Source organism: Syngnathoides biaculeatus, chromosome 18 (genome assembly GCF_019802595.1).
Source record: "Syngnathoides biaculeatus isolate LvHL_M chromosome 18, ASM1980259v1, whole genome shotgun sequence".
NCBI classification, from domain to species: Eukaryota; Metazoa; Chordata; class Actinopteri; order Syngnathiformes; family Syngnathidae; genus Syngnathoides; species Syngnathoides biaculeatus.
This window is the reverse complement of record NC_084657.1, coordinates 14,358,638-14,382,444: the sequence shown is the minus strand read 5'-3', so window position 1 is coordinate 14,382,444 and position 23,807 is coordinate 14,358,638. Positions and strand designations below refer to the sequence as shown.

General features: G+C 41.9%; 1 protein-coding gene and 1 non-coding gene across 2 annotated transcripts in view; both read left to right on the top strand.

The window, feature by feature from the left end:
* Positions 1-383: 383 nt before the first annotated feature.
* On the top strand, positions 384-455 carry trnae-uuc (transfer RNA glutamic acid (anticodon UUC)). The gene has a single exon. It is a non-coding gene; the product is annotated as a tRNA-Glu (tRNA).
* A 2,014-nt stretch (positions 456-2,469) lies between these two features.
* Positions 2,470-23,807, top strand: part of LOC133491579 (F-BAR and double SH3 domains protein 2-like) — a 25,847-nt gene continuing 4,509 nt past the window's right edge. The window contains exons 1-12 of the mRNA XM_061802871.1: positions 2,470-2,771; positions 4,481-4,578; positions 5,702-5,747; positions 9,310-9,383; positions 11,018-11,162; positions 12,619-12,752; positions 13,610-13,664; positions 13,736-13,864; positions 16,109-16,231; positions 16,319-16,414; positions 21,564-21,680; positions 23,114-23,212. Of these exons, the coding sequence (XP_061658855.1) occupies positions 2,751-2,771; positions 4,481-4,578; positions 5,702-5,747; positions 9,310-9,383; positions 11,018-11,162; positions 12,619-12,752; positions 13,610-13,664; positions 13,736-13,864; positions 16,109-16,231; positions 16,319-16,414; positions 21,564-21,680; positions 23,114-23,212 (1,137 nt within the window). The 5' untranslated portion in view covers positions 2,470-2,750. The remainder of the gene's footprint in view (positions 2,772-4,480; positions 4,579-5,701; positions 5,748-9,309; positions 9,384-11,017; positions 11,163-12,618; positions 12,753-13,609; positions 13,665-13,735; positions 13,865-16,108; positions 16,232-16,318; positions 16,415-21,563; positions 21,681-23,113; positions 23,213-23,807) is intronic.

The window sequence follows — 23,807 nt, the reverse complement described above, 5'->3', positions numbered from 1 at the left end:
GCTGTGTAAATTATGTTCTCAGAGAAAGACTCAATCTTAGATCTGATGATGTCTGCGGCATCCGATTTGGAATTATTAAATTGTAGGAAATTCTGTCATCCAATGATGTAAAAAATTTAATCAATAACAAAAGCGCGGCTTCGAGAGTCTTGTGGTCCTGTGTTGTCTGCATAGCAGTTAAATGACTAGGCCAAGGTGCAACATATAAAGAGACAATAACAGGGAATAAAATTGGGTCTAAAATGGAACCTTGTGGTACACCTCGGGCAAAGGAAGTGGTAGGTGAAGAGTAATCTATGTCCTGAAGTATCAGTAAATGGGACGCGTGCCGTGATTGACAGAAAAAAGGTTCAGATTCTACCCATGGTACTGCCGTGCGCATGTCCCATATGGTCTAGCGGTTAGGATTCCTGGTTTTCACCCAGGCGGCCCGGGTTCGACTCCCGGTATGGGAACTCAAAATTTTGGTTCTTATCAACTTATCAAATAAACACATCTTTGGCCACGTTTTTTCCATCACATTTAACATGTGTTCATGCAAATATAATGAACATATCCAACCTTGTCAAATAATGATATACTGTACTATTAATGGTACACGGGCTTTCTTTAGTTGTACGGGAGAAAACAGACTGCTTGAGTAAATATATGTTCTTAACGTTTTCGTACAATTTATTTGCATTAAATATGCAAATCAAAATTAAATATACTGAATATAAATGAATGCTCCGTGACAGCTTGGATACATTGACGCATACATACTGCACATACTGTATACAGCATGTCTCTACTCTATTTCCACTTTTTGACAACTTGTATGGTTTGTTTTAAAGACGCAACGCCACATTATCAAAAAAAAAAAGATAAATCAAAGATCAACTAATGTATCAAATGTGTTAGCTGACGATTTCATTAAACGTTTTTTTAAATATGTTAAATAAATAATTGATTAGTCGTAATTGAATTCATTCTAAATAATGAAACAATGGGAATTAACTACATTTAAAAAAATTAAAAAAACGATTTTACTGGTTGGCAGTCCACATCGCCCCCACACAAAAGGGTAAGAAAAAGTGAATTGGATTATTAGCACTCCAAAATAAAAATTATATAGCCCCTGTGCATTCGGCCTTATATTATTAGCTATTCTTTATTTTAAAAATATAAAAGTGGTTTTGCAATCGCGAAGCCTTCACAGGCTTCCATTTTTTAATTTTGCCGCCACCTACCGCTGAAAAGGTGCAACTGCTGAAAAGTTGCCGAGTTAAAAGGTTTTGTAAATAAGCCTTCTTTGATAATCGCATACATTTCTGATGAAAAAAAAACTATCGTAAATAAAAATAATATAAAAATATATTTTAATAAATAAATTATAACTGTAATATATGTTATTAATTCTTGTTTGCACTAATTCAAATTTTCAAATGGTCTCATTTAAAAAAAAATACTAAAAAACAATACTTCAAAGTGCACGAGTGATAAATTAATCGAACACTCCCTGATAAACTGATTAATCTGATATTGATAAAACAAAAATAAATCTGAAAATAACAACATAGGGCCATTGACCCTAACCCCAACCCTATCACGTCCTGTTTCCAAATGATCAAGTTTCGAGTTTTTGTTTTATTGTCATGGCATATAAACGAAATCGCACTTGCCCCCCACCCCCACTTAAAAACCACAACAACATTAGATCCTCGTGCATTATCGGCGACCATGGCAAACACATAGCATGTTACATTACAACATTTCAAAGTGCTTCTGTGAAAATGTATCAAATCATCTTGTGTTTAGATAACAAAGGCACGTTTAAAATTAATAAAGATGACTTTACCTGACATATGGAATGTGACTACGACGTGTGTTGGTGATTAAAAAAAACTTGTGATGAATCTACTGGTGTGCTAATTTATTATTTAGTTATTGCCCAGTATTACCTCCTTAAGGCCCAAAAAATGAAAAGGGGTGAAAGTGTCTGCCTCGAGTGTTTGCAATGTTCTGGACTGCTGGAAGAGGGCAGCCAATGACTTTTTTTCTAAAGTTCTTGCATTTTTTTTTTTTTTTTTTTGCGCGTCCGCAAAAGATCAGCGTGCATACTATGACGTCTTTCGGTATGTTAAAATTCCTTCAATAGCAGACTGGTTAAAAAAAAAAAAAAAAAACACTACCGGAATTTGTTTCTTGTTAAAATTCTTCAGGAAGTGACTACGAACGAACTGTGGACTACGTGTTTCCACAGAGTCAACATTAATGATTAATGATTCATGTTTCCAATAAAGTCCAATATAAGTTATTTGATTTTCTTTGTGTTTGAAATCAAAAAAATATAAAAAAAATATACAGTATTTTATTAAACTACGCGCTGATGCTTTTTTGGAGTAATTTCAAATATACGGTACATTATATTATATTTTATTTTGACACAAAACACGCAAGCTGTTTGGATTTTATTTTTGAAGCGAAAGACGGAAGCAGTTTGCTACGGCATAGACACTTGGCGCTTTCTGTTCTGCTCTGTTTGTTCGGTGGGGTCGCAAATAGCAGTTTTCATCAACTGGGATCGGAATCACAGTTTTACCGGACTCGCCATGGCCGCCCGACACCATCGTCTTTTTTAGTCCACCCCCTCCCGGCACCCCAGTCGCCGAAACAGTCGGACAAACTTTTTTTTTTTTTAATTTTCCCCTCCACCCCGCCGTGATCAACTTTTGGAGTTTTTCGCGTCGTTTTTATGTCCAGAACGAAGGATGCAACCCCCACCGAGAAAGGTGAGTCCCCCCCCCCATAGTTTGTGTGTAGCCTCCGAAGCTAACGTTTGCTCGACGAAGTGGTGCATATTTAATGGATGCCAGACCACAACGGGAAAAGAGCACTTTTGCTTTAACATTTTCTTCATGTTATCGTTTTTGATTTACTTAAACCATACATTTCATTGCCCCCGCCCAAAAAAAAAGGGTGAAGAAAACTTATTTAAATGTTCCACGATTTGAACATGTAAGCCTAACGTGCCCTCGGCTGGTTTCCCATTTGAATTAAATGGCATTCTCACTTGCAACATTTTTTTTTTTTGGGGGGGGGGGATCCTCCCATAATTCATATTTTCACGATTAACGTGGTAGATCGGCGCGCAAGGGATTTATTAAAGTGTATTTAAGTACAAGTAAATATCACTTCTCTTCATTCTGGTCACCCGCACTAAAACTAGCGGACGGTCGCGACATCGAAGCGAAAGATTATTTCTGTGATTGTTGTTTTTTTTCAAAGTGTTTGTGATACTTCAGTCTGGCGTAGTTTTCACTTCTCTCTTAGTCGAATGCAAGAGTGGACCAAACTCGATTCCAGTACACATGTCGCATGAAATCCTGCTCATTTTACGACTGTCTGGAGGTGTGCAAGCTTAAATACGACAAGATTTTTATGGTTGTTTGGTTCATGTTTCCCCCACTTGACGTCGATGACAAAAAAAAAGAAAAACGATAGTGGGCTTGAATGTCTGTTACAACCCACAACAACGCATTAATTAAGGATATTAAATGTCGCTACAGCACTTTTTATGTATTTTCTTGATTTTTTTTTTTCCCTCTCCGCAAATTCAATTTAACATGTCTTAAATTCATTCATCTCCTGCACCAAAACTGGCGGAAAGTTGCATACGAAAAACAAACCCAAAAAAAGGAATATTTTTATCCGTTGCAGTTTGTTTTTATCTGAGACAAATGCAAGAGTGGACTTGATCACATACGTATTGCATTAAGGCCCCCCCACAGCCCCCACCTCTGCTCGATTTACGAGTGTCTAGAAGTATGCAAGCATAAATGGAAGAGACCATTTTTAAAGGGTAGTTTGATGTATGTTGCCCACGTTTAATCTGCATTTACTAGGAACGCACCAATACAGGTTTTGTATTGGTTAACGTTATGGTTGGAAGGATGATCCCAAAGAGGTTTAATATAATTTCAATCATTCATTTTACACATTACCATGAACGATAAATGTCTTACAGTTGTTTGAATTAAAAAAAAAAAGCTGTAATTGCCCAAGGACATGCACTCGTCAATAGCTTACTATAACAACCCAGGCTAAAAGTAGCTCCACCCCAATGTACAAAGCTTGTCTCTCAGTGGAAATGTATCACTTTCGCATACTGCTGGGGGAACTTTCACTTTAAAATCCAACAAATGTAAATATGGTTGATTTCCGATGTACTTCTGCACAAATGCATTTTTATACATTGTCAATCTTTATTGTCTGCTTATGAAATGGCATTCCCAAATTTTCCACGTTTTTGTCAAGTTTAGGAGATGAAGTCTTTGGTAGTAATAGTAGTTTTTAACCCCGTTGGTGCGGTTTTCTCAGCCGTGATGTTATTATGTTCTATGTTTATCGAATCGATAAATTGGATTCTGGCCCTTTTGTCAGTAAAAGTGTTGAAAGACAGTTCTTCCATTTACTTCTTCTTCTTCGTCTTCTTTTGCAGGTCCGGGTCACCCAGGAGCTGAAACACGCTCATGGCGAGCAGCTGAGCAGACTGCACGTCAAACACCAGGCCGAGTGTGACCTTCTGGAGGATCTGAGGTTAGCGGTTTTGTGTCCGGTCGTGGATTTGGTGCTTTAAAAAAAAAAAAAAAAAAAAAATATATATATATATATATATATATATATATATATATGTATATGTGTTTTATTTTGCACAAGCTCGCATGTAATAGAGACATTTTAAGCAAATGGTGGAGCACAACCAGACAGTATTGGTTGGGACGTCGTGTTTTTCGCGCCGCTGTCGATTTGACAGCCCGACCGATCGCCACTTCCTGTCTGTGGTCGGTGGCGCGGCTCTGAAGCTTCCCAACAGCTGGGAGGCTGCACCCCGGCTGAGGCGCCAGATGTTCCCGTCGTCACTGAGGCGTCTAGAGCGGGGAGGAAGCTCCCGGGAAGTCACGGCAGATCGTTTGGAGGCGTGGCGGTCAAGTCCGGACATGTTTACTTGCCTCGTGATGATTTTTGCTCCGCTCTGCTTTTTTTTTTTTTTTCCTCCATGGGGTGCTGACCTCTCGCCTTGAAGTATACCTATAAATTACACAGGGGGCGTCCCTGCAGCTTTGTTCCTCGGCTTGTAAATTAGCTCAGATGTGGAGGAACACAAGCTGTTTCTCATTTGTTGCTTTGTTTATGGAGTTATGAATTATTGCAGTAGCAGGAAGAGGCAGGACTTGGGATCGAGTATACTACATTTTTAAAATGTGTGGAATGACACTATGGCCTGGTAAACACAAGGATTTTTTTTTTGTCTGCTAAGACACACGATGACAAAAAAATTGCATTTAACAGTTTTAGTTATATTCTGTGCACTGTGCTCCCATAATCAACACACAACGTCACACGCGCAACGTTTCTATTTCACTGCCGATCTCGGAACGAGTCCTCCGAGGCGCTGCGCCGATGTTACCCAAGTGTTTCTGAATGTTACCTAAGACAGGAGCCTTGTAAGTGAAGGCTTTTTTCTTTTTTTAAATAAAAAATACCATTGTTTCCTTGTTCCCAAGTCAGGATGGTTCTTTGGATAGCTCCATTCTGTTCCACATCACAGTTCATGGTGTCATGACTCGTGGGGACAAATGACAGATGTTGTTATATGACAGGACAAAATAATATATATATATATATTTGTGGTTTTATAATTCACTTTTTTTTCTTGCAGAACTTTTAGCCAAAAGAGGGCATCTGTTGAGCGGGACTACGCCCAGGTAAGGAAATGGTCTTTCACGTCATAATTCTTTATTGTCTCTTCTGATCTCCTTATTATATTTAGGTGTTGTGATAGCGTGGTGGTTTTAATTGTTCTTGCGTGTGGTAAGGAAGAAACAACTTGTTTCCCGACATGTTATTTGTAGCCACAGCTTCCTGAAGGATGTCAATCGGACCTCTAAAAAAAAAAAAAAAAAAAATCGCATCGGCGGTGTTGTGGCGTTACATCCCCGTGAGGAATGTCCCGCACCGCTGTGACTAGAGGGGCCATGACTGCGGTCGAGCTAGCAACCCCGAAATGTCTGTTTGCCCATTTGTCCTGGCCACTTCCTCCACCTGGTGCCTTGTTTGCTCAGCCGTCTGCGGCGTTACGCAAAAACGGTCTTGTTTTCACCAAGATGTCCGTGCACGGTGAGGATTTTTAAAAGACTTTGTACTCCGTTGTGTAGTAACTGCAACAACTTGGATTGCCTTTGAATGGAGTGTTATAGAAATTGGATGGATGGCTTGCTATATTTTACGTATTGTACTTGCAATGCAGACTGGTGTACAGCCAATGGACCTTTCCAATGGCGATTTTAATCTCCGCCCCTTAGCCATGTCTCACAAGCTTCCAAAATGGCGATTGAACAAAACATGTTTGAAATTGATTCTCTATCGCATATTCCAGATAATATTCGGGTATGTTTTTTTGCCAAATGCGTCAGACTTGTCGAAGACAGTTCTACAGAGAGGTCTCAACAATTTCACGCAAGGATATGTACTGTATTTTTCGCACTATAAGGCGCACCGCATTATAAGGCGCACCTTCAATGAGTGGCCTACTTTCAAGAGTTTTTTTTTTCATATATAAGGTGCACCGTGTTATAAGGCACATAGAATAGACGCTACAGTAGAGGCTGGGGTTATGTTAGGCATCTATTAGATGAAGCTGCGCTAAAGGCTCAGAATTGATCCATATATAAGTCGCACCAGATTATAAGGCGCATCGTCAGCTTTTGAGAAAATTAAAGGCTTTTAGGTACGCCTTATAGTGCGATTTTGGACAGAGCAGGATGCAATGTCAGAGTTACAGCGAAATGTTGGCGATCGATGCAAAAAAGTTTGACACCTCAGAAACTTCATATTGAAATCCAACAGGTAGTGGAATCGTACTGCGCATGTAAAGTAGGGTGAGTACTTTTTACTTGGATAGATCACGAGTAATATTGTAGTCTTTATAAGTGAGTGGGTGCATTCATTTGATTTGGCTCGTAATGGAACCCAGTGCTGTGTCTTAAAAGTCTGATGTGATACAAATAGGCAAATAGACATTTTTCTTGCATGACATCGCGCAGTTACGTATTGCTAACCCGACTCTGCGGCATAAAACATTACACACTTCATCCAGCAGGTCAGTGATACGCTAACAAAGTGAAAGTTGCTCTCCTGCAACATATAAAACATTGATAATAATTCAATCAAACTCAGAGAAGATACTTCTCCCTCACTTACCTTCAAACATACGGCCTAGTGTTTGTTGATATTGTCCACATTTAGTTGTACATGCGCTCTTCTTAATCCATCGTAGACACTTTGTCAACTGTGTTTTGGGCTTTGGAAAATGAACCTACCGGGCAATTGCTTGTTCCCCCAAGCGCATTTGATGACCATTTTGTTTATAACATTAACTTTTCAAAACGCACACTACTGACAACCGGCATTGTTTGTGGGACAATGCTGCGAGAGGGGCGTGTCAAGCCAGGGGTTAAGACAATGCGGCTATCTGATTGGCTATTATTATAGGAGTGATTGACAGGTCGGAAAGGTCCATGGAGTGAGGCTCCCAAAGGTGCCATAGTTAGTGCCTCGATATTTCATAATTTCCACTGTTTTGGTCATTTTCAGCCGAGGGATTGTACTGGTATGTCTTTGGCTGCATTCATGTTGACTTAATATTGTTAGGGTTGAAGGTAAAGATGATTTTTTTTTTTTTTCCGAGCTCGGAGCCTCTGCTGCAGGCTCAAGCAGTTTGCCCCCAAAAATGATTGAAGAACAAATCAGAAAAGCAATAAATAAATCAAGTTTTGAAAGACCGACAAGGGTAGCGCTTTAGTTTCACTGGTGATTTTTTTTTCTGGGTTCCCTTCACTTCTTGACAGGCTCCATATTTCTCAAGAAGACTAAGGAAGCTTATCAGTTTGATATTTATAGAGGCTTAGCTCTGAGCCTCAGCTGCCCGTCTGTTCCATTAGTCTGCTCAATGTACCTAAATAACTTTAAATATTATTGTATTGGAATATGGAAGTGTGCAAAGCTATGTGAATCAGTTTTACGCCACAAATACAGTATGTACATGAAAAAGTTTAGCTTTGAGCTTCAGCTGCCTTTCTGTTCCGCTCAGCTTTTCATTTCCTATTACAGGTTTAAATGTTCATAGAAGTGTAGGGGATATGCAAGAATGCACTCTACAGAACGCAATCTGTAGTTATCCTCTTTTAGTTTGGAATTTCGGTTCACTTTTTTTTATATTGTTGTGCTTAATATCTTGTTAAAAGATTGAATTTTATAGGAAATTGTCGGATATGTCAGAGTGAGCGAGCTCTCGTTATGTCATTTTGCTACACGTATATGTAAATAAATCAAGCTCTTGGCTAGGTGTTGTTTGAGCGGACAGCAAATTCATGAAGATGTGGCATGTCGCTATATTTTGCCTCGTTCCTTGGACTTGACTCATTCTGTCAGCCTCCGCACTGGGGATGCGCCTGACCTCTCTAGAGAGAAGAACAATGTGCAGAAATGAAGCGTAGCAAGCGCTACTGCAAAAGGGGATGTGAATTAGCCAAGTTGTTTGTTTTTAAAAGAATCTCAAAATGGAAAGATCCCAGTCATTGTGATTATTTTAACCCATTGCCTAAAAGTGAGGATCTGTTATTCATTTATTTATTTTTTTGGAAGTATGAAAGCTGTACTTGTGCTATACTAAACTGGGCACTCTTATTTGAGGATTGGTATCTTACACCTGCAAGCTTTTCCAAGCCAACTGTGTATTGCTATTCCCATCACAGCCAGCGATGAAAATGACCTCCTCTGTTTGAGCTCTTCCTCCTCCGCCCGCTTCCATTCAGAAATGTCCGCTAGCCCAGTTCAGTCGCTCGTCCTCCCCACAATGAGCCGGTTTGTCGCGGCTCCCCCGGCCTTGGCACCGGGACCGCCACGGACCATCGGGTTCAGAGGCGGCTCTGTCACCTCGGGACCGCTTCCCCGACATTCTGCAGAGATTCAAGTCGGTTAAAAACCCAGAAGCGATGCGAATTTATGTGATGGTCATACCATTGATACACGGCTTGGACCTCATTTATACGTCTTTGCTTTGCATTTCTTGGAATGTTTACTCTGTTCCTCTATTTCTGGTATGGTTAACCTCATTGTTGGCAGAGGTGCAGCATTTTAACGCAGTGTATCTACAGAGCTCCAAGCAATGTAATTCCTTCTCCAATAGGTGAAAGAGTTCTCGTCTGTGGTTATTTATGCAATTTGGTGTTCAAGGTAAACATGCCCCCTAAACCTTGTCTCCTCCAGGCCCTGCAAAAGTTGGCGAATCAGTACCTAAAGAGAGAATGGCCCGACAGCTTGTCAGAAGATGCAGATCACAGGTGAGAGATGGGAAAAAAAATGATGACGGTCTTCTGGATCCATACCAAGAAACTTTCTATAGAGCTCGTGCACGTGACGTCACCATTTTCACGGCGCCATATTGCCGGTCAAACAGAGCTGCTCGACATTGAACGGGAGGAAAATATTTCCAATGTCCGAGACCTGTCGTGCTGTTGGTTGTCACAACAGACAAGACAGATATTCAAAGAGATTATTCTAATGGAATAACACCTGAAATTACCGGAAAAGATCGGTGAATTTCGGCAATTAAACGGGATGGATGGTGCCCGACCAAAATACACTCACGCCTGTGTAGCGATCGCTTCATTTCAGGTTGGAATTATTCTTCTCAATCTCAAATTAACAAAAAGTATTTTAAATGCCAAGTTGCATCATTTGAGAACAGCGTGTTAAAAAAAACTTTCTGTCGCAGAGGTTTATGGGGGTTAAGTGTGGCCCCGATCGCTTCCATGTACGGTTTGTGGAGACGACTCCATCCTCTTGGTCCCCCCCCACAGTCATAGTTAATGAATGAAAGTTTGTGTAAAACCAGGCAGTTTATTTAAATATTGGCATTTGTATTGAATACTACCGGAAAAGATCAATGGTTATTGTGTGGCCGAACACACTTCCGCATTCACGAGGCGTCAAAACCGTCACTACGTGGGATTTATTCCTGATGAGAACAGATGCAGCAACAAAATATTCGTCTGCGTCCAGACTTTTATGCGATTTCAAAGTTTTCCGTGTAAATCTCGACGACTTACTCACCAGATCCATGTGTATATCCAGTTGTCCAAGACAAGCGGAAGCGAATTAACAGTCCAATTTCTTACCAGCGAAAACATCGATTTCGGCATTAAATACGGGTCCTCTATGCCGAGTTTATCTAATTCGTCCATGTACCGTCGTTTATTTTCACCTTTGAAATTTCTGACGGTACATGGACAAGACTCTGAGCGCCGTGCTACAAAACATATTTCCGTGTCGTCTCCAACCGACTTATCATTGAACAATGCTTAGCTTGACCGGCAATATGGCGAGGTAAACAAAAGTCACGTGATTTTATGACGTAGGTGCATGAGCTCTATACAAACCCAGACTTATTAGATAATTTTCACGAAGACATATTGGTTTACTAGTTGCTTTTGGAAAACTTACGGCGTCTTTTTACACGCATAATTGTTCTGGGACTTTCAGTACGTGCCAAATTTAGGGGTATTTATGGTTGACACATTTTGAGATAGTTCATTTCTGCAGGAGTTACAATATTTGTGTTTTAACTTGTCCACAGCAATGCTTTGTAGCTAACTTTTTTGGTTGTGCTCAAAAGCATTTTTATGTTAAATATATTTTGTATGAATTTATCCAGGTTCGAATACGTTTCCCTAAAGTGAGCCTCTTTAACTTTTAATTGAGCACCCATGCTATATTGCTTTCCTCTGCGGGTGCACAATGCAGATCAGGTGTCTACTCTTGCACTTCATGAAACTCTACTTTCCCTCTGTTGCTCCATTTGGGCCGCAAACTTCCTCCCTGGGTGTGCAAGAACAGTTCCATTGTTGCTTCAGCTGTGTAAAACAACACTGCACGTGTGTGTGTGTGTGTGTGTGTGTGTGTGTGTTTGGCCCAGGAACATGTATTGCGTATGGAGGGCTTATCTGGAGGGTACTGTCCAGGTCACTCAGTCCAGGATCAGCGCCTGCGACAACTACAAAGTGCAGGTCGCTGAGCCGGCAAAAACGGCCCGGCTGCAAAAGGAGCAGCAGCTGCGCAAGGTAACGCCGAGGGATCAGACACTCACAATCTCCGGCTCGGGTTTCTGTCACTTGCGTTACACAAGCGCGAGCGTTTGGACGCCCACACAAGCGACATTTAGGTCAGCCGTCTGTCCCACCTCGAGGACCACCGCTCCGTAGTCTTGATAAAAGGTCACTGTCACTGAGACACTTAACCCTTTATTAGACTGGATTTACACCACGTGGTTGGAATACAAATATTTTTTTTGTTCTCAAGTGGCACAACTGGGATATGTGCAATGCATTAATAGGAAAATACACAATATGGAATCATATATCTTGGGATTGAAATCAGGCCTCTTTTAAATATGAATAGAAATCTGATATGTATCAGCAAATCTGCCAATCCAAGCGGCGCACGCACAGATGAGATCCAACCTGTCATTTCGAGTGTAACAGTGAAATACACTGACTGGTGATGTACTCAAGTCTTGTGCGCTTCTGTGTTGTCACTGTTTGTGGAGTCACTTAAATGTGGTCTGCGTATTTGCGTTGTTTATGTGTTTCCTCAGGATGAGCACAGAAATATCAGTTTGTGGCTAGAAATATACAAACGTACACGGACATTGAGTCAGAATTGGACACTTGGACCTGCAGTGTTAATATAGCCATATGCTACTCTTTAGTATACATGATAACCCATCTAAAATGTTGTTTTTGTTTAATTTCCAATCTCTCTACCCGCAATTTTCAATACACTCAGAAATGCATTGATTATATCACGTTGGAATCACTGTGGTCTGTCTGCAGAGCACGGCTTAGTTTTACAAAGTAGAGTAAGTACACAAGTTGCTCTGACTAGAGGAGGTGAGAGATTGCCCATATGTACTTTTGAGGTAGTGGCACATAAATTGATCAACTACGGGGGTTCATTGTTGAATATCTCACTTTGTGTGTGTGCGTGTATGTGTGTGTTATTTTCCCTGTGTGTCCTGTGCCACAAGCCTGACAGTGCCTGGGGAAAAAAAAGCTGTTGTTGAAGTGGTTTCTCTGGGTGCTGATGCTCACATCTCTGCGGGGTCACAGGTCATAGCCTAAATCCAACTGCTAGAACAGGGCATGGGCTGGATGATGTGTTTCCTTGTTTAAAAAAAAAATGAAATCCAGCAAATGTAGCTGTTGTGTATTTAAGGGATTTTTAATGTTTGCAATGCACAGTACCACAATCTACAGGATTTGAGGAGAACAGTCATTATTTTCATTTTTTCCAATTGTGCTATAGTTATATACCGATATTAGATATTGTCTATACCTTTACTGTATGTTATTGTGCCACTACACTATCTTAAGCACGATCTTGACCTGGGAACCCTTCCTGTTATCAGAATATCTGTCATCATTACATATTATGGCAACCAAGGTCATGTTTAATGTTGTTTCGAATGAGTTTGTCTGTGTCTGTAAAAGAAACCCGACCATCTTTTGTGTCGGCCAGTGTATCGAACGGCTGACGAGCATCCAGGCTGAGCTGCAGGAGTCGGTCAAGGACCTGACGAAGAGCAGGAAGAAGTACCAGGAGGCAGAGACAATGGCCCAAGCAGTGCGGGAGAAGGCCGAGCTGGAAGCCAAGTAAGGGCCAAATCATTTGCCAGTCAAAACAACAGCACATAAATTGATGATGGTGATCATTCTAATTCAGTTAAGTTGTATATTCTGTTAGCTCGTGAAAGTGTTTAATTGTTCTGGCTGTCTCTGCATGTTACTGGCATCGGTAGATGAAGAAAGATACCATGTTTGTTTTTTTTGTGAATACAAATTCAGTTTCCAACAGCACGAGTAGTTGAGAATCCCTGGAGCAGACTTTACAGATGGTCACTCCACAATATTGTTTGCATTGTTAGCTCAGCCCATTCGGCCTCACGGCAGGTTTGTAGCTTTTCTCCCTAGCTGTCCGTTTTATTTTCATTTTACACTCTTTTACTTGACAATTGAAATACTAAGCTAACGTTGTTTCATGTTATTCAAAAGAATGATTCCCTCATCTGCAGTTCAGTGAATAAACACCCTCCAAACCACTATTGATTAAAATACAGTACACTTTTATTGCTAGTTATTGTTTCTATCAAAAGTGACGCAGAAAGGAAGTATAGTACGGCCTGAAACAATAACTACTAGTATGATTGGAAACAAACCCTTGAAAGTATGTATTTTCTCAACTTTAATATTTGTGGTTAGCGTGCTAGCGAGGCACCAGTGGGACCAAACCTACTTCGAGTTCAGCATTATGATACTACACATGGAAAACTAGCTAATAAACTGTAATGACTCTCTGGCCACCCCAGCTGACTGTGGCTCATAAATTAATCTGAGTCCACTGTTTGATGGCCTGATCCTGTTAAAGATGTACTCTTAAATGTATAATCTGGAGAATGTCTCATTTTTAAGAAAATCAAATGTGTTTTGTCAAATCTTTTTCGTCTGTCCAGGTCCAAACTAAGTCTCTTCCAGTCCAGATCTAGTCTGCAGAGGGCAACAGTCAAGGTTCGATGACCTATTTGCGTAGCACACGAGAGGCAGACTCGACATTTTCTGACAAAATTCCTGCATTCCAGCTGAAAGCCAAGCGAAGCGAGTGCAACTCCAAAGCCACCCACGGCCGGAACGACTACCTGCTCACACTAGCGGCTGCCAACGCCCACCAGGAGCGCTACTACGACACCGACCTAAGCGACTGCCTCAAGGTGTGCAGTTTTGTCATATTCATACGTAGTGGGGTTTAAGTTAATTTGATAGTTGTTTTATTGATCGTGATGATGGAAAGAATCGCAATCAAAAATATTGGCTGAAATTACCATTTTATTCCCTAAGACTCAGCTGTAGTTTTAGTCAAGCTCAGTCTGGATTGGCTTTCACAACTGTCCTCAAAAGGCATTGTTGTGAGGTGCAACTATTGGCCCCATCTTTCCATCCATCCCTTTTCTTAGCCGCTCATGCTCACAAGAGTCGCAGGAGTGCTCGAGCCTATCCTAGCTGTCAACGGGCAGGAGGCGGGGTACACCCTGAACTTGTTGCCAGCCAATTGCAGGGCACATCGAAACAAACAGCCACACTCATGTGAACACAACTGTGGAGCTTAAGTCTGATATCAGGGTTACTGTGATGGGGGGCGGAGCCAAAAGTTGACCGGGAGTGGTCCGCATAAAGGGGATGGGACTCTCCCTACTTACCCCAGAATATGCTTTCCGGGGAAGAAGTAACAATTGGCTCTCTCCTTGTCATCACTTCTGCTTGTCAGGGTTCCAAGAGGAGAGGTAGAAGAGGTCAGTTCAAAGAGGAACAAAAAATATTCAACTTTGTGACGCCGGCCTCACAACTTGAGGCCTGTAACAAATTGTCTGGGATCTGTCCTCACCATAAGCATCGGAGGAGCAGATCCAGAGATACCAGAACCACGTAACCGAGGCGACGAGACATTGCGGCAGGCCAAGAGCCAACCAGAGGGGGTTCAGGAAGGGAGGTCAAGGCTTAAAAGGGTCTTCACTTCACCGGGTGCTGCTCTGCTGATCCATGTTACGGGCCTCAAGTTGTGAGGCCGGCGTCACACTCAGACTCACACCTTAGGGCTACTTAGAGTGTCCAATTAATGTTGCATGTTTTTGGGATGTGGGAGTAAACCGGAGGGCCTGGAGAAAACTCATGCAGGGACGGGGAGAACATGCAAACTCCACACAGGCGGGTTCAGGATTGACCCGGGGCCTCAGAACTGTGAGGCCAACGCTTTCTAGCTGAGCCACGGTGCCCCCTTTATTGGCCTCATTATTCGAAAAATTAAAGACACACAAATGACCATCAACTGACCTCGGTCCTGAGTTCCATGCCAGAACTTGCCTGTTGGAGTGATGATAACGATATTGAGAAAGGTAATGTAACAGTCTTGGAGTACACTCCGGGAATCTCCAGAGCTCAAACCAATAAAAAAATCTGTTTTGAGAGTGAGTTTCTAAGTGGCAGCCCCAAAATCTGAAGAATCAAAATTTTATATAGCGTGTCCCTAAAAGATATTCTGTCTATTACCATAATCAACCTTGAAATTTGGAGACTGTTAATATCTTTGTGGGTGGGCAAACTTGTACTGCATGGAACTAAACAGTGATGCACGAATTACACTTTTTTGTTTTTTTTGACAAAGTACACATGCTTAAATTTGAGTACTCTCTGATACAGACCACTGATAGTTGACAATGACATTAAGTCTTACATCTGTGATGTTTTATTTCATCATTCTGTTCAAAAAAATGTGCCCTGCCACTGACTGGTTATCTGTTGGTCAGGGTGTACTGTGCGTTTCGCCTAAAGTTAGCTGGGATAGGCTTCGGCACTCCCGCGACACTTGTGAGGATGAGCGGTTTGGAATATGGATGGATGTTCAAAAACAAGATTTTCTTGAACGTGGGATAATTTTCACTCTAGTATACCGTTTTTATGAGTAATAACTCATATTTGCTCACATTAGATCATTCAAGTGGGTGTTTTTCTTAGGCTTGCCACATATTTCACCGTAATGTAGCCTGTAACGCAAGACATTTTAGTTACGATAAATGTGGTGTCTCAGGCACAATGTAGATAGTAGGTAGGTAGGAATATTATTATCATATTTCTCTCCCTGTATCAACTAAGAAAAAAGTGAGTAAAAATAAGTACAAAATTGCTTCTTAAGAATACCACATGGAATGAAATAAAACAGTAAAAGAAGAACTCGCGTGTTATTTTCTCAAAGAATCACTTAGTTGTCTTGACGTGCCATGCTGTCGCGGCTTCATGGTAAGAACATGGTTGTCTTGGCCAGAGCCGAGCAGTGCGGCATTTGTCAGTGTCTTAGTGTCGGTACATTCATACAACTACAGTACAGACGTGCCGTATCCGTTTATTTTTTAGAATCAAACACATTTGATTTAATTTTTTTGGCGGGGGGGGGGGATCTGCAGGTACTGGACGGTAGAATATATGAGCAGGTGAAGGACTACCTGGTGTCGCTGTGTCAGACAGAGCTGGAGAGCTACCAGGCCGTGCACAACGTCTTCAACAAGTTGTTGGAAAGCTCCAACGGGGTAAGAAGCATCCACGCCTTCAGGTTTTTATTTCGTCGCTCAGGCTGGCATCGTATCTGTTTTTAATGTGTCAAAAATGTACTACAGGTACTGCAGGAGTTCCATCAGCAGATGTTTGTTCAAAAGAATCCCGTTTTCCAGAAAGCAGCCGACTTTTTGTACCAGCCCATCGACACGGATACGGTAAGACAAACTGGTTTCATTGACTTTGGAGAAAAAAATAATAATAATTCCCATTGAGATACAGTAGGTAATACATAACATTCCACTAATTCATTTTTGGTTGAAATTGACATTTTATTCATTAATTGTCACGCTGGGATCAGCAAAAGTTAACCAGTCCAATATTAAGATGTAAAAAAACAACGGAGGGGTAATAAATGACAAGTATAAAATAAAGTCAACCACAAATGTAATGTAAAATGCTAAAACATAACACACAATAAACCTTTTGAAAATTAGTGAAAGGTAGCCATTTTGGCGGCTAGCTAGAAGCTAATGTAGCAGTCTACAACTTCATTCGGTATGCTATAATGCCTCTAGAATCTCTAGAAAAATGATCTATGCAGTATTTTGATGACAGCATGTCATGTACACGTTACCAAAACACTGAAGAAATTGCATTGTATGTCTCCTTAGAACGTTTTGCTGGTACCGCTGTAGTTGTGAGCAACGAGGAAACATTTGCTATTTAGTTAAGTTGACGTCTATAAACCATTTGCATGGTGATGGTTAACGAGCGGTCTCATAGAACGCTCAATGATCTCATCTGAAAGCGGGGACGCGGACTTTGATCGCTTCGCAAACATCCAGTATTTGCGCTTGTTGCAGGCGCCTTGCTTTTAATGTCAGTCACGTGGTTCTGTGCTCGGACGGAAGCGGACAAAAATAACAAGCCGTTTGTTCGGGCGACGCTGGCCGCTTTCGTCAACACAGCAGAAGAGCAAGGCAGGCCTAAATCTGCAATGAGGAACAATTGTGGAGCCTCCCCCCCAACACCTTTCTCTGCTCTCCCCTGCAAGTGTGTAATATCATTGTGAATACTAATGCACAATAGCTGTCAACACTACAGATCCGATCAATATTTTGCATTTTATGCAGACGTTGTGATTGGCTGCAATGATATAATTCAGAGATCCAATCGGTGACGTCAATCAATTCCAGACAAGTGGTTTCACCGCAGCAAGGTGTCGGGGAAGTGAATGTCCGGTGTCAAACTTCACACCCCTGTCGTGGCATTGTAGAATTCCCTTTCACACAGAATTTGTCACTTCTCAGTCACGGCTCCAATACTACCTTTGAAGGTGAAAAATGGTGCGGTCTTCCCGTTCCCATTCGCAATGCAAAAATGGGGTAAAGGAGGAAAAATGACACGGGCAGTGTAAAGTCGGCTACTGATTAAGAGCGTATAGGCTCTTTCACGCAAAGTTGCCGCGTCTGTGCGTTTTTCCGACTTTTCCATTTACTCAGATTCCAGGAGTGTGAGAAGTCGCCGCGAACGTGCGCTTTCACACCGCAACACGGCATCCCACAAACAGATGAGTGAAAGACGTCCGGTGTATCCATTCAGGGGAAAAATGGTAACCTTTTAGTTGACAGGATAGGACAAGCACTTCAACAATAAAGAGAAAGATAGCTAGATTTAAGGCCACTTTGTACGCCCGCGGTCGACAACGCCCGCATTGCACACGTCAAAAAAAGTTTCGATACGGGGGTTATCCCCATGTGATCGGCCCGTTTTACTCACATGCTGTGATGACATACTCACCGTTCCTCCCCGCTCCACATACCACCGACGCCACCACCTTCTTGATCAATTTTGCAGCATAATTAAGCGTATCTGGTCATGTAGGCCCATTTGTTCTTGAAGAAACTCTTCCGTTGTTGTTGCTTTGTTCCTTGTTATGGAAAGGAATGTAAAAACTGTTACTGGAAATGACCAAAATGTGCTGAGGAAACTCCACATTGTGTCGTCCGAGCCAATAGAGCTTGTGCACCTACGTCACCGAAGTCATGTGACTGGCCGTACTGCCAGGCAAGCAAAGCATTGTTCAATGCTAAGTCCATTGAGACGAAATGAAAATGTCTGTTCCACGTCGGCCAGAATTTTCTCCGATATTGTTAATATTTAGAAGGTGATAATAAACGAAGGTACGTGGAAAAACGAGAGACACTTGGCATTGAGGACCCATATTTAATGCCGAAGTTGATGTTTTCCCCGATAAGAAATTAGACAGTTAACTCGCTTCCACTTGTATTGGACAACTGGATCTACACATGGATCTGGTTAGTAAGTCGTCGGGATTTACACGGAAGAGTTTGAAAGCGTCGAAAATTCTGGACGCATACAAATACTTCGTTGCTCGATCTGTTCTCAACTGAACGCGGAAGTGTGTTCAGCTACACGTTAACCTTTGTCAAAATCCATCAATCTTTTCAGCTAGTGTTCAATACAAATACCAATATTTAAATAAATGACCCCGAGTTTTACACAAACTCGCATTCATTAACTATTATTGAGGAAAAAAAAAGAGGACAAGCGAGTCGGCTCCCCCGTAGCATTTCCCATTTGAAAACAATGCATATTAAAAAAAAAAGGTCATTCGGTGAGAGGTTGGCTGCAACACGCTTCCGTATGTTGGAGACGACTCACTTGTTTTTCGGTTTTTTTTTGTTTGTTTTTTTTTAAATACTCATTGTTCTCAAATGAGCCAACTTGGCATGATAAATACTTCTTGGGAATTTGAGCTTGAGAAGAATAATAATACCTACCTGAAGTGAAGTGACCGCTATAGAGTCGTGTGTATTTGGTTGGGCACCATCCACCACGTTTAATTGCCGAAATCCATTGATCTTTTCCGGTCTTTTCAGCTGCTATTCCATAGAATGATCTCTTTGAATATCTGTCTCGTCTGTTCTAACAACCAACAACACAACAAGTCTCGGGGATTGTGAATATTCTGCTCCGGTTCAGTGTCAACCCCCACCCCCACCCCCCACTGTCAAGCAGCTCTTTTTGACGGGCAATATGGCGCCGGGAAAATGGTGACGTCACATCCACGACCTCAATAGCAGAAGTAGCAACACCTCTGACTTGGAGAAAAACTTAAGTACATTTTCAAAATGCTCGAGTATCAAGGCAAACTATGGTGGGAGAGCCGCAATGACGTCAGCGCAGTGGCCGCACACGCGAATAGAAAGGAACATTTAGACTCAAGATATACTTTAATAAAAATGTGGATGCCAGCAGACAGTTCAGATACAACCTGATGATTGCTTTCTTAGAAGCGTCTGCCTATTTCTCCTTAGGTGATGTCACATATACACCTATTAACCAGGAGTTATCGTTTGAGTCATACAACCAGTGCCTCCCCCAACCGAAGAGATATAGCTTTGTCTCACAGATTAGTGATGATATAACATCGGAGAAAGGAACATGGTCAAGTTTTTTTATCCTCCTAATAAAATAGTTTGATTTATTAGTCCTTCTTCTGATATGACATCAAAAGTTCAAAAATTGTTGGAGGTAAGACTTCTCCTCTGAAGCCCATGTGCTTTCGTTTAATGTATATTAATTTATGCTGTGCACACACACACCCATACGTCCGTCCGCCCTGGCGGCGCTTTGCCCTCAGCAAACACTGCACAATTTGTCTGAGCTGCAAACGCCGGCGTTGTTTTCATTGGACGTCCCAACAAGCGGCCGCCTTGTTCCTAAAGAAAACATTAACGGTGGACACAAAAACCCCGCCCACCCCTTCCCTCCCCCTGGCCGCGCCACTTTGCCCAGACGCGGGGATCCGGTAGAAAGCAGGGGGAGGTGCGGGGAGGTGGGCCGGCCTCTTGTGAACAGCCCATGTGTGAAAAGGAGCCATTGTGAGCGGGGCCTCATCATAGTACACTGACTTTCCTCACACATACGCACATACACCTAATGGTGTCGAGTGGAAACGTCTTATCTTAGAAGGTTTTGTGTTGTAGTTGTGCTGAAACATTTACAAACTTGATAATGATCGGGGTGGTCCCTCCGTGTTTGATGCCGGCTAACAGCTGCTTGGCCACATAAATTAGTAGCCCACTATTTCTATCGCACTGACGTCACGTTCCTGGAAAGAATGCGGAGCATTGTCGCGCCACGTCAGATCTCCTCTTCTTCTTTGTCACTGTCCCTCATCTGTTTATCTTATTTCTTGTTATTTTTGGGGAGTAGGGTTGATCCTCCCACAGGACATTTGTCAACCTCACAAAGTCTAATGGTGTTTCCCCGTACGCAGTCCCTAAGGAGATTTAGGATGGGGTTTGAGGTACCCTGAAAAATTCAAATTTTCCAACACAAAGGATATCGTGTTTTTTGCACAATTTAAAAACTTCCTGTGTATTTTTAAAATGAAGGATTACAATATTCCTCCGCTTTGTGGGGGCGGTTCAGTCTCATGCAAATTAGCCAGTCCTCATCCTGCCTCCATATACTACTCCATATACGCGCCATCGCACTTGCAAATCTGCACAGTCGAGCACGAAAAATCACGCGTGTTAAAATTTGTTACGAGGAGAAAAAATAGATATTGAAAGACGTCTCTTATTTTGTGTAGTCTTGACATTAATTTACGTGTTTATTTCATAAACGTTGTTAACAAAACAATCCTAAACAATCAGTATTCACCCGGAAACAGGAAATGCAAGTAAACCGTACTGAGCATTTACGGAAGTGATGCCAAAAGCGCATGTTCCGAGCTGCTTCGTGTACTGCGAGCGCATTTATGTTGAAAGTCATCAAAATAATGAGCCGTGTCAAAGGAAATTCAGTTACACCAGGGGTGCTCAATGCATAGATCGCGAGGCAGTTTTGAGTTGCAACAACTGTAGCCCAAAACATGGAGGAGTCCACCCATTCAAAAAATGGGTTGTATTTTTACTCATATAGGGATGGATCATTATATCACCAAGAAGCTGAATTACACTTTCAATTAATGAAGCAATTGGAGCTCCAAACCCACCGCGTCAACATCTTCATCAAATATTTAAGTGCATGCTGGTTATCCGAAGCTAACATTAATCGAGCGCTCCCTTATTCATAACGTCACTTTAAAAAGGAGGCTCTTCATCCAGTTTGACTGCCAAATTGTGGCTGGAGAAACTGCATGGGTTGGGCGGTTTTATGTAAAAAAAGCCACATTCTGAGTTTCCCATCCTACATTTTGGAAACCGCGCGTTATAAACCTGTAAAATGTCAAACATGAGCTTGTGCTTGTATTGAGATTAAGGCATAATTTGTTACATTTACCCCAAAATGATTATAAATGTTTTTGTTTTTTTTTTATTTACACTCTAGGTGACACATCTACTAAAAGAGAGCGGCACAGTGGAGGAGCACAGCCTGGACAAGGAGGCCCGCAAGTGGGCCACTCGAGTGGCCAGAGAGTACAAGAGTATCATCCACACACAGCGGGTGAGACCCTTATGCAGTACATCCAGTCTACACCAGTTCCAGTTACAAGGGTGTCGAGTTCGTTTTTGTCGGGGGCCACATTGTAGTTACAGTTTCCCTCAGAGGGCTATTCTGAAAAACGTTTAGGCGGATCATCATATTACTCATACACAACAAATCAACAGATATCTATCGTAATTCCCGGCCTACAGAGCGCGCCTGGTTACAAGCCTCACCGATTTGTAAAGGAAAAACTTGGTACATACATATACCGCAGCTATGTAAAAGATGCAAGTGCCCACGTGCACACTCACATTGAAACACGAGATATTTATAAAGAAAGCTGGTACACATAAAGAGCTTAACGCTAGCGTGGCGCTAATGCTAGTGCTAACACTAGCGCCGGCCCTAACGCTAATACGGCTGGTTACAATAAAACTTACTAGTAAATATCACTGAGTCACACCAGTAACACAGCAGCAACACGCTAGCACAGCGCTAACACGGCCCGGTAAAAGTCACTTCCTCGGCACATATATTCCACCGGTCTCATTCTTGCCTCTTCCGCTCGAGTGCCCCCCTTGCGTCCGGTAGGAAAAAAATGCACAAATTAGCCGCATCGCCGCATCAACCGCTGGGTTAAAACCGTGTGAAAAAAGTCGTGGCTTGTAGGCCGGAAGTTACGGTAGTTTGTTAAGGTTACTCCACAAGGTGTTTGGCAATGACATTATGGTACATTATTAATTATAAAATGGGAAATTTGAATTTTTTTTTGTACAGTTTTTAGCAATAATCAAAGAAGTTGACACATGGCTTTTGCGGGCCAAATAAAACGATTGAAAATTGAAGCACTGTACTGGACATAGAGGATGTCAGTTTTCTATAGGGCTTGTTCTGATTAAGTTCTGGACTGGTCGCCAGTCAATGGTAGGGGCCGTATAGAAAAAGAATCATAATCTCATTCACACCTACTATATGGACGGCGTACACGGGAAGAACATGTTAACTCCACACAGGGCGTACAATGCTGAGAGTTGAATCTGGACCTCCTCTAATGTCAGGTGGGCATACTATCCACGAGTCTGCCATGCTGCCCACATCCAGTTATCGGGTATTGCTGTAATTAAAGACATCTTAAAAATAGATCAACAATCGAGGTCAGTCTTATAATATACAAAGGGCAAATGGGGAAATGCATCCCATAATATGCACATGGGAGGAGTACGATGACAGTTTACAGTCCTGGCGTCACTCTAAAGGTCAGAGCCAAGTGATTGCTGACTTCATTTGGGATTTTTTTTTTTTTTTTTTCGGGAACAGCGCTACCAAACCGTGTGATTCCAGCAAGCAGGAAATGAGTCACACTCTGGCGAACATGCAGGATGGAGTGATCGTTGATTTGAGTTCTTATTGTCATTTTTGAGTGTTGTTTTGTGTACATGGTTTGTGTGCAGGTCCTGGAGGAATTTGGGTCTCAGGAGAGCTCAGAGGCGAATGGCGGGGAGCTGGAAGCCAAGATGGAAGTGGCGAGACAGACTCTGCGGAGGGCAGAGGTAACCGTGGGTGAACTGTGAAATGTGTTGATCGCGCTCCAGTCAGTGTGACACCAAAGCGCCACCCACTGGTTGAAGAGCACAATCACAGAAAATGAAAACCATTGAGTCGTTTGAAATCCATCCACCATCAATCCATTTTCTGAGACACTTATCCTCACAAGAGTTGCAGGAGAGCCTATCCCAGATATCTTCAGGCAGGAGGCTTAACCGGTTGACAGCCAATTGCATGTTTTTGGGATGTGGGAGGAAACAGGAGTGCCCAGAGAAAACACCACGCAGGCATGGGGAGAACATACAAGCACCACGCAGGCAGGGCCGGGATTTGAACCCAGTCCTCAGAAATATGAGGCTAATGCTCTAACAAGTCGTCCCACCATTCCACCCTTTGTTTGAAATATTGTAATATTTTTTACTCATTTCTTGATGTAAGTGATTGACAAACATTTTTTCATGTAATACAATGTTATGTATTTTGCAATATACTCAATGAAACAGTAATTTACAGTACATTATTAATTTTAATACACCACAAGCTAGAGAGGTCAAAAGTTACACGAGTAGAAAAACACACACAATCTATACTTCCACTTAA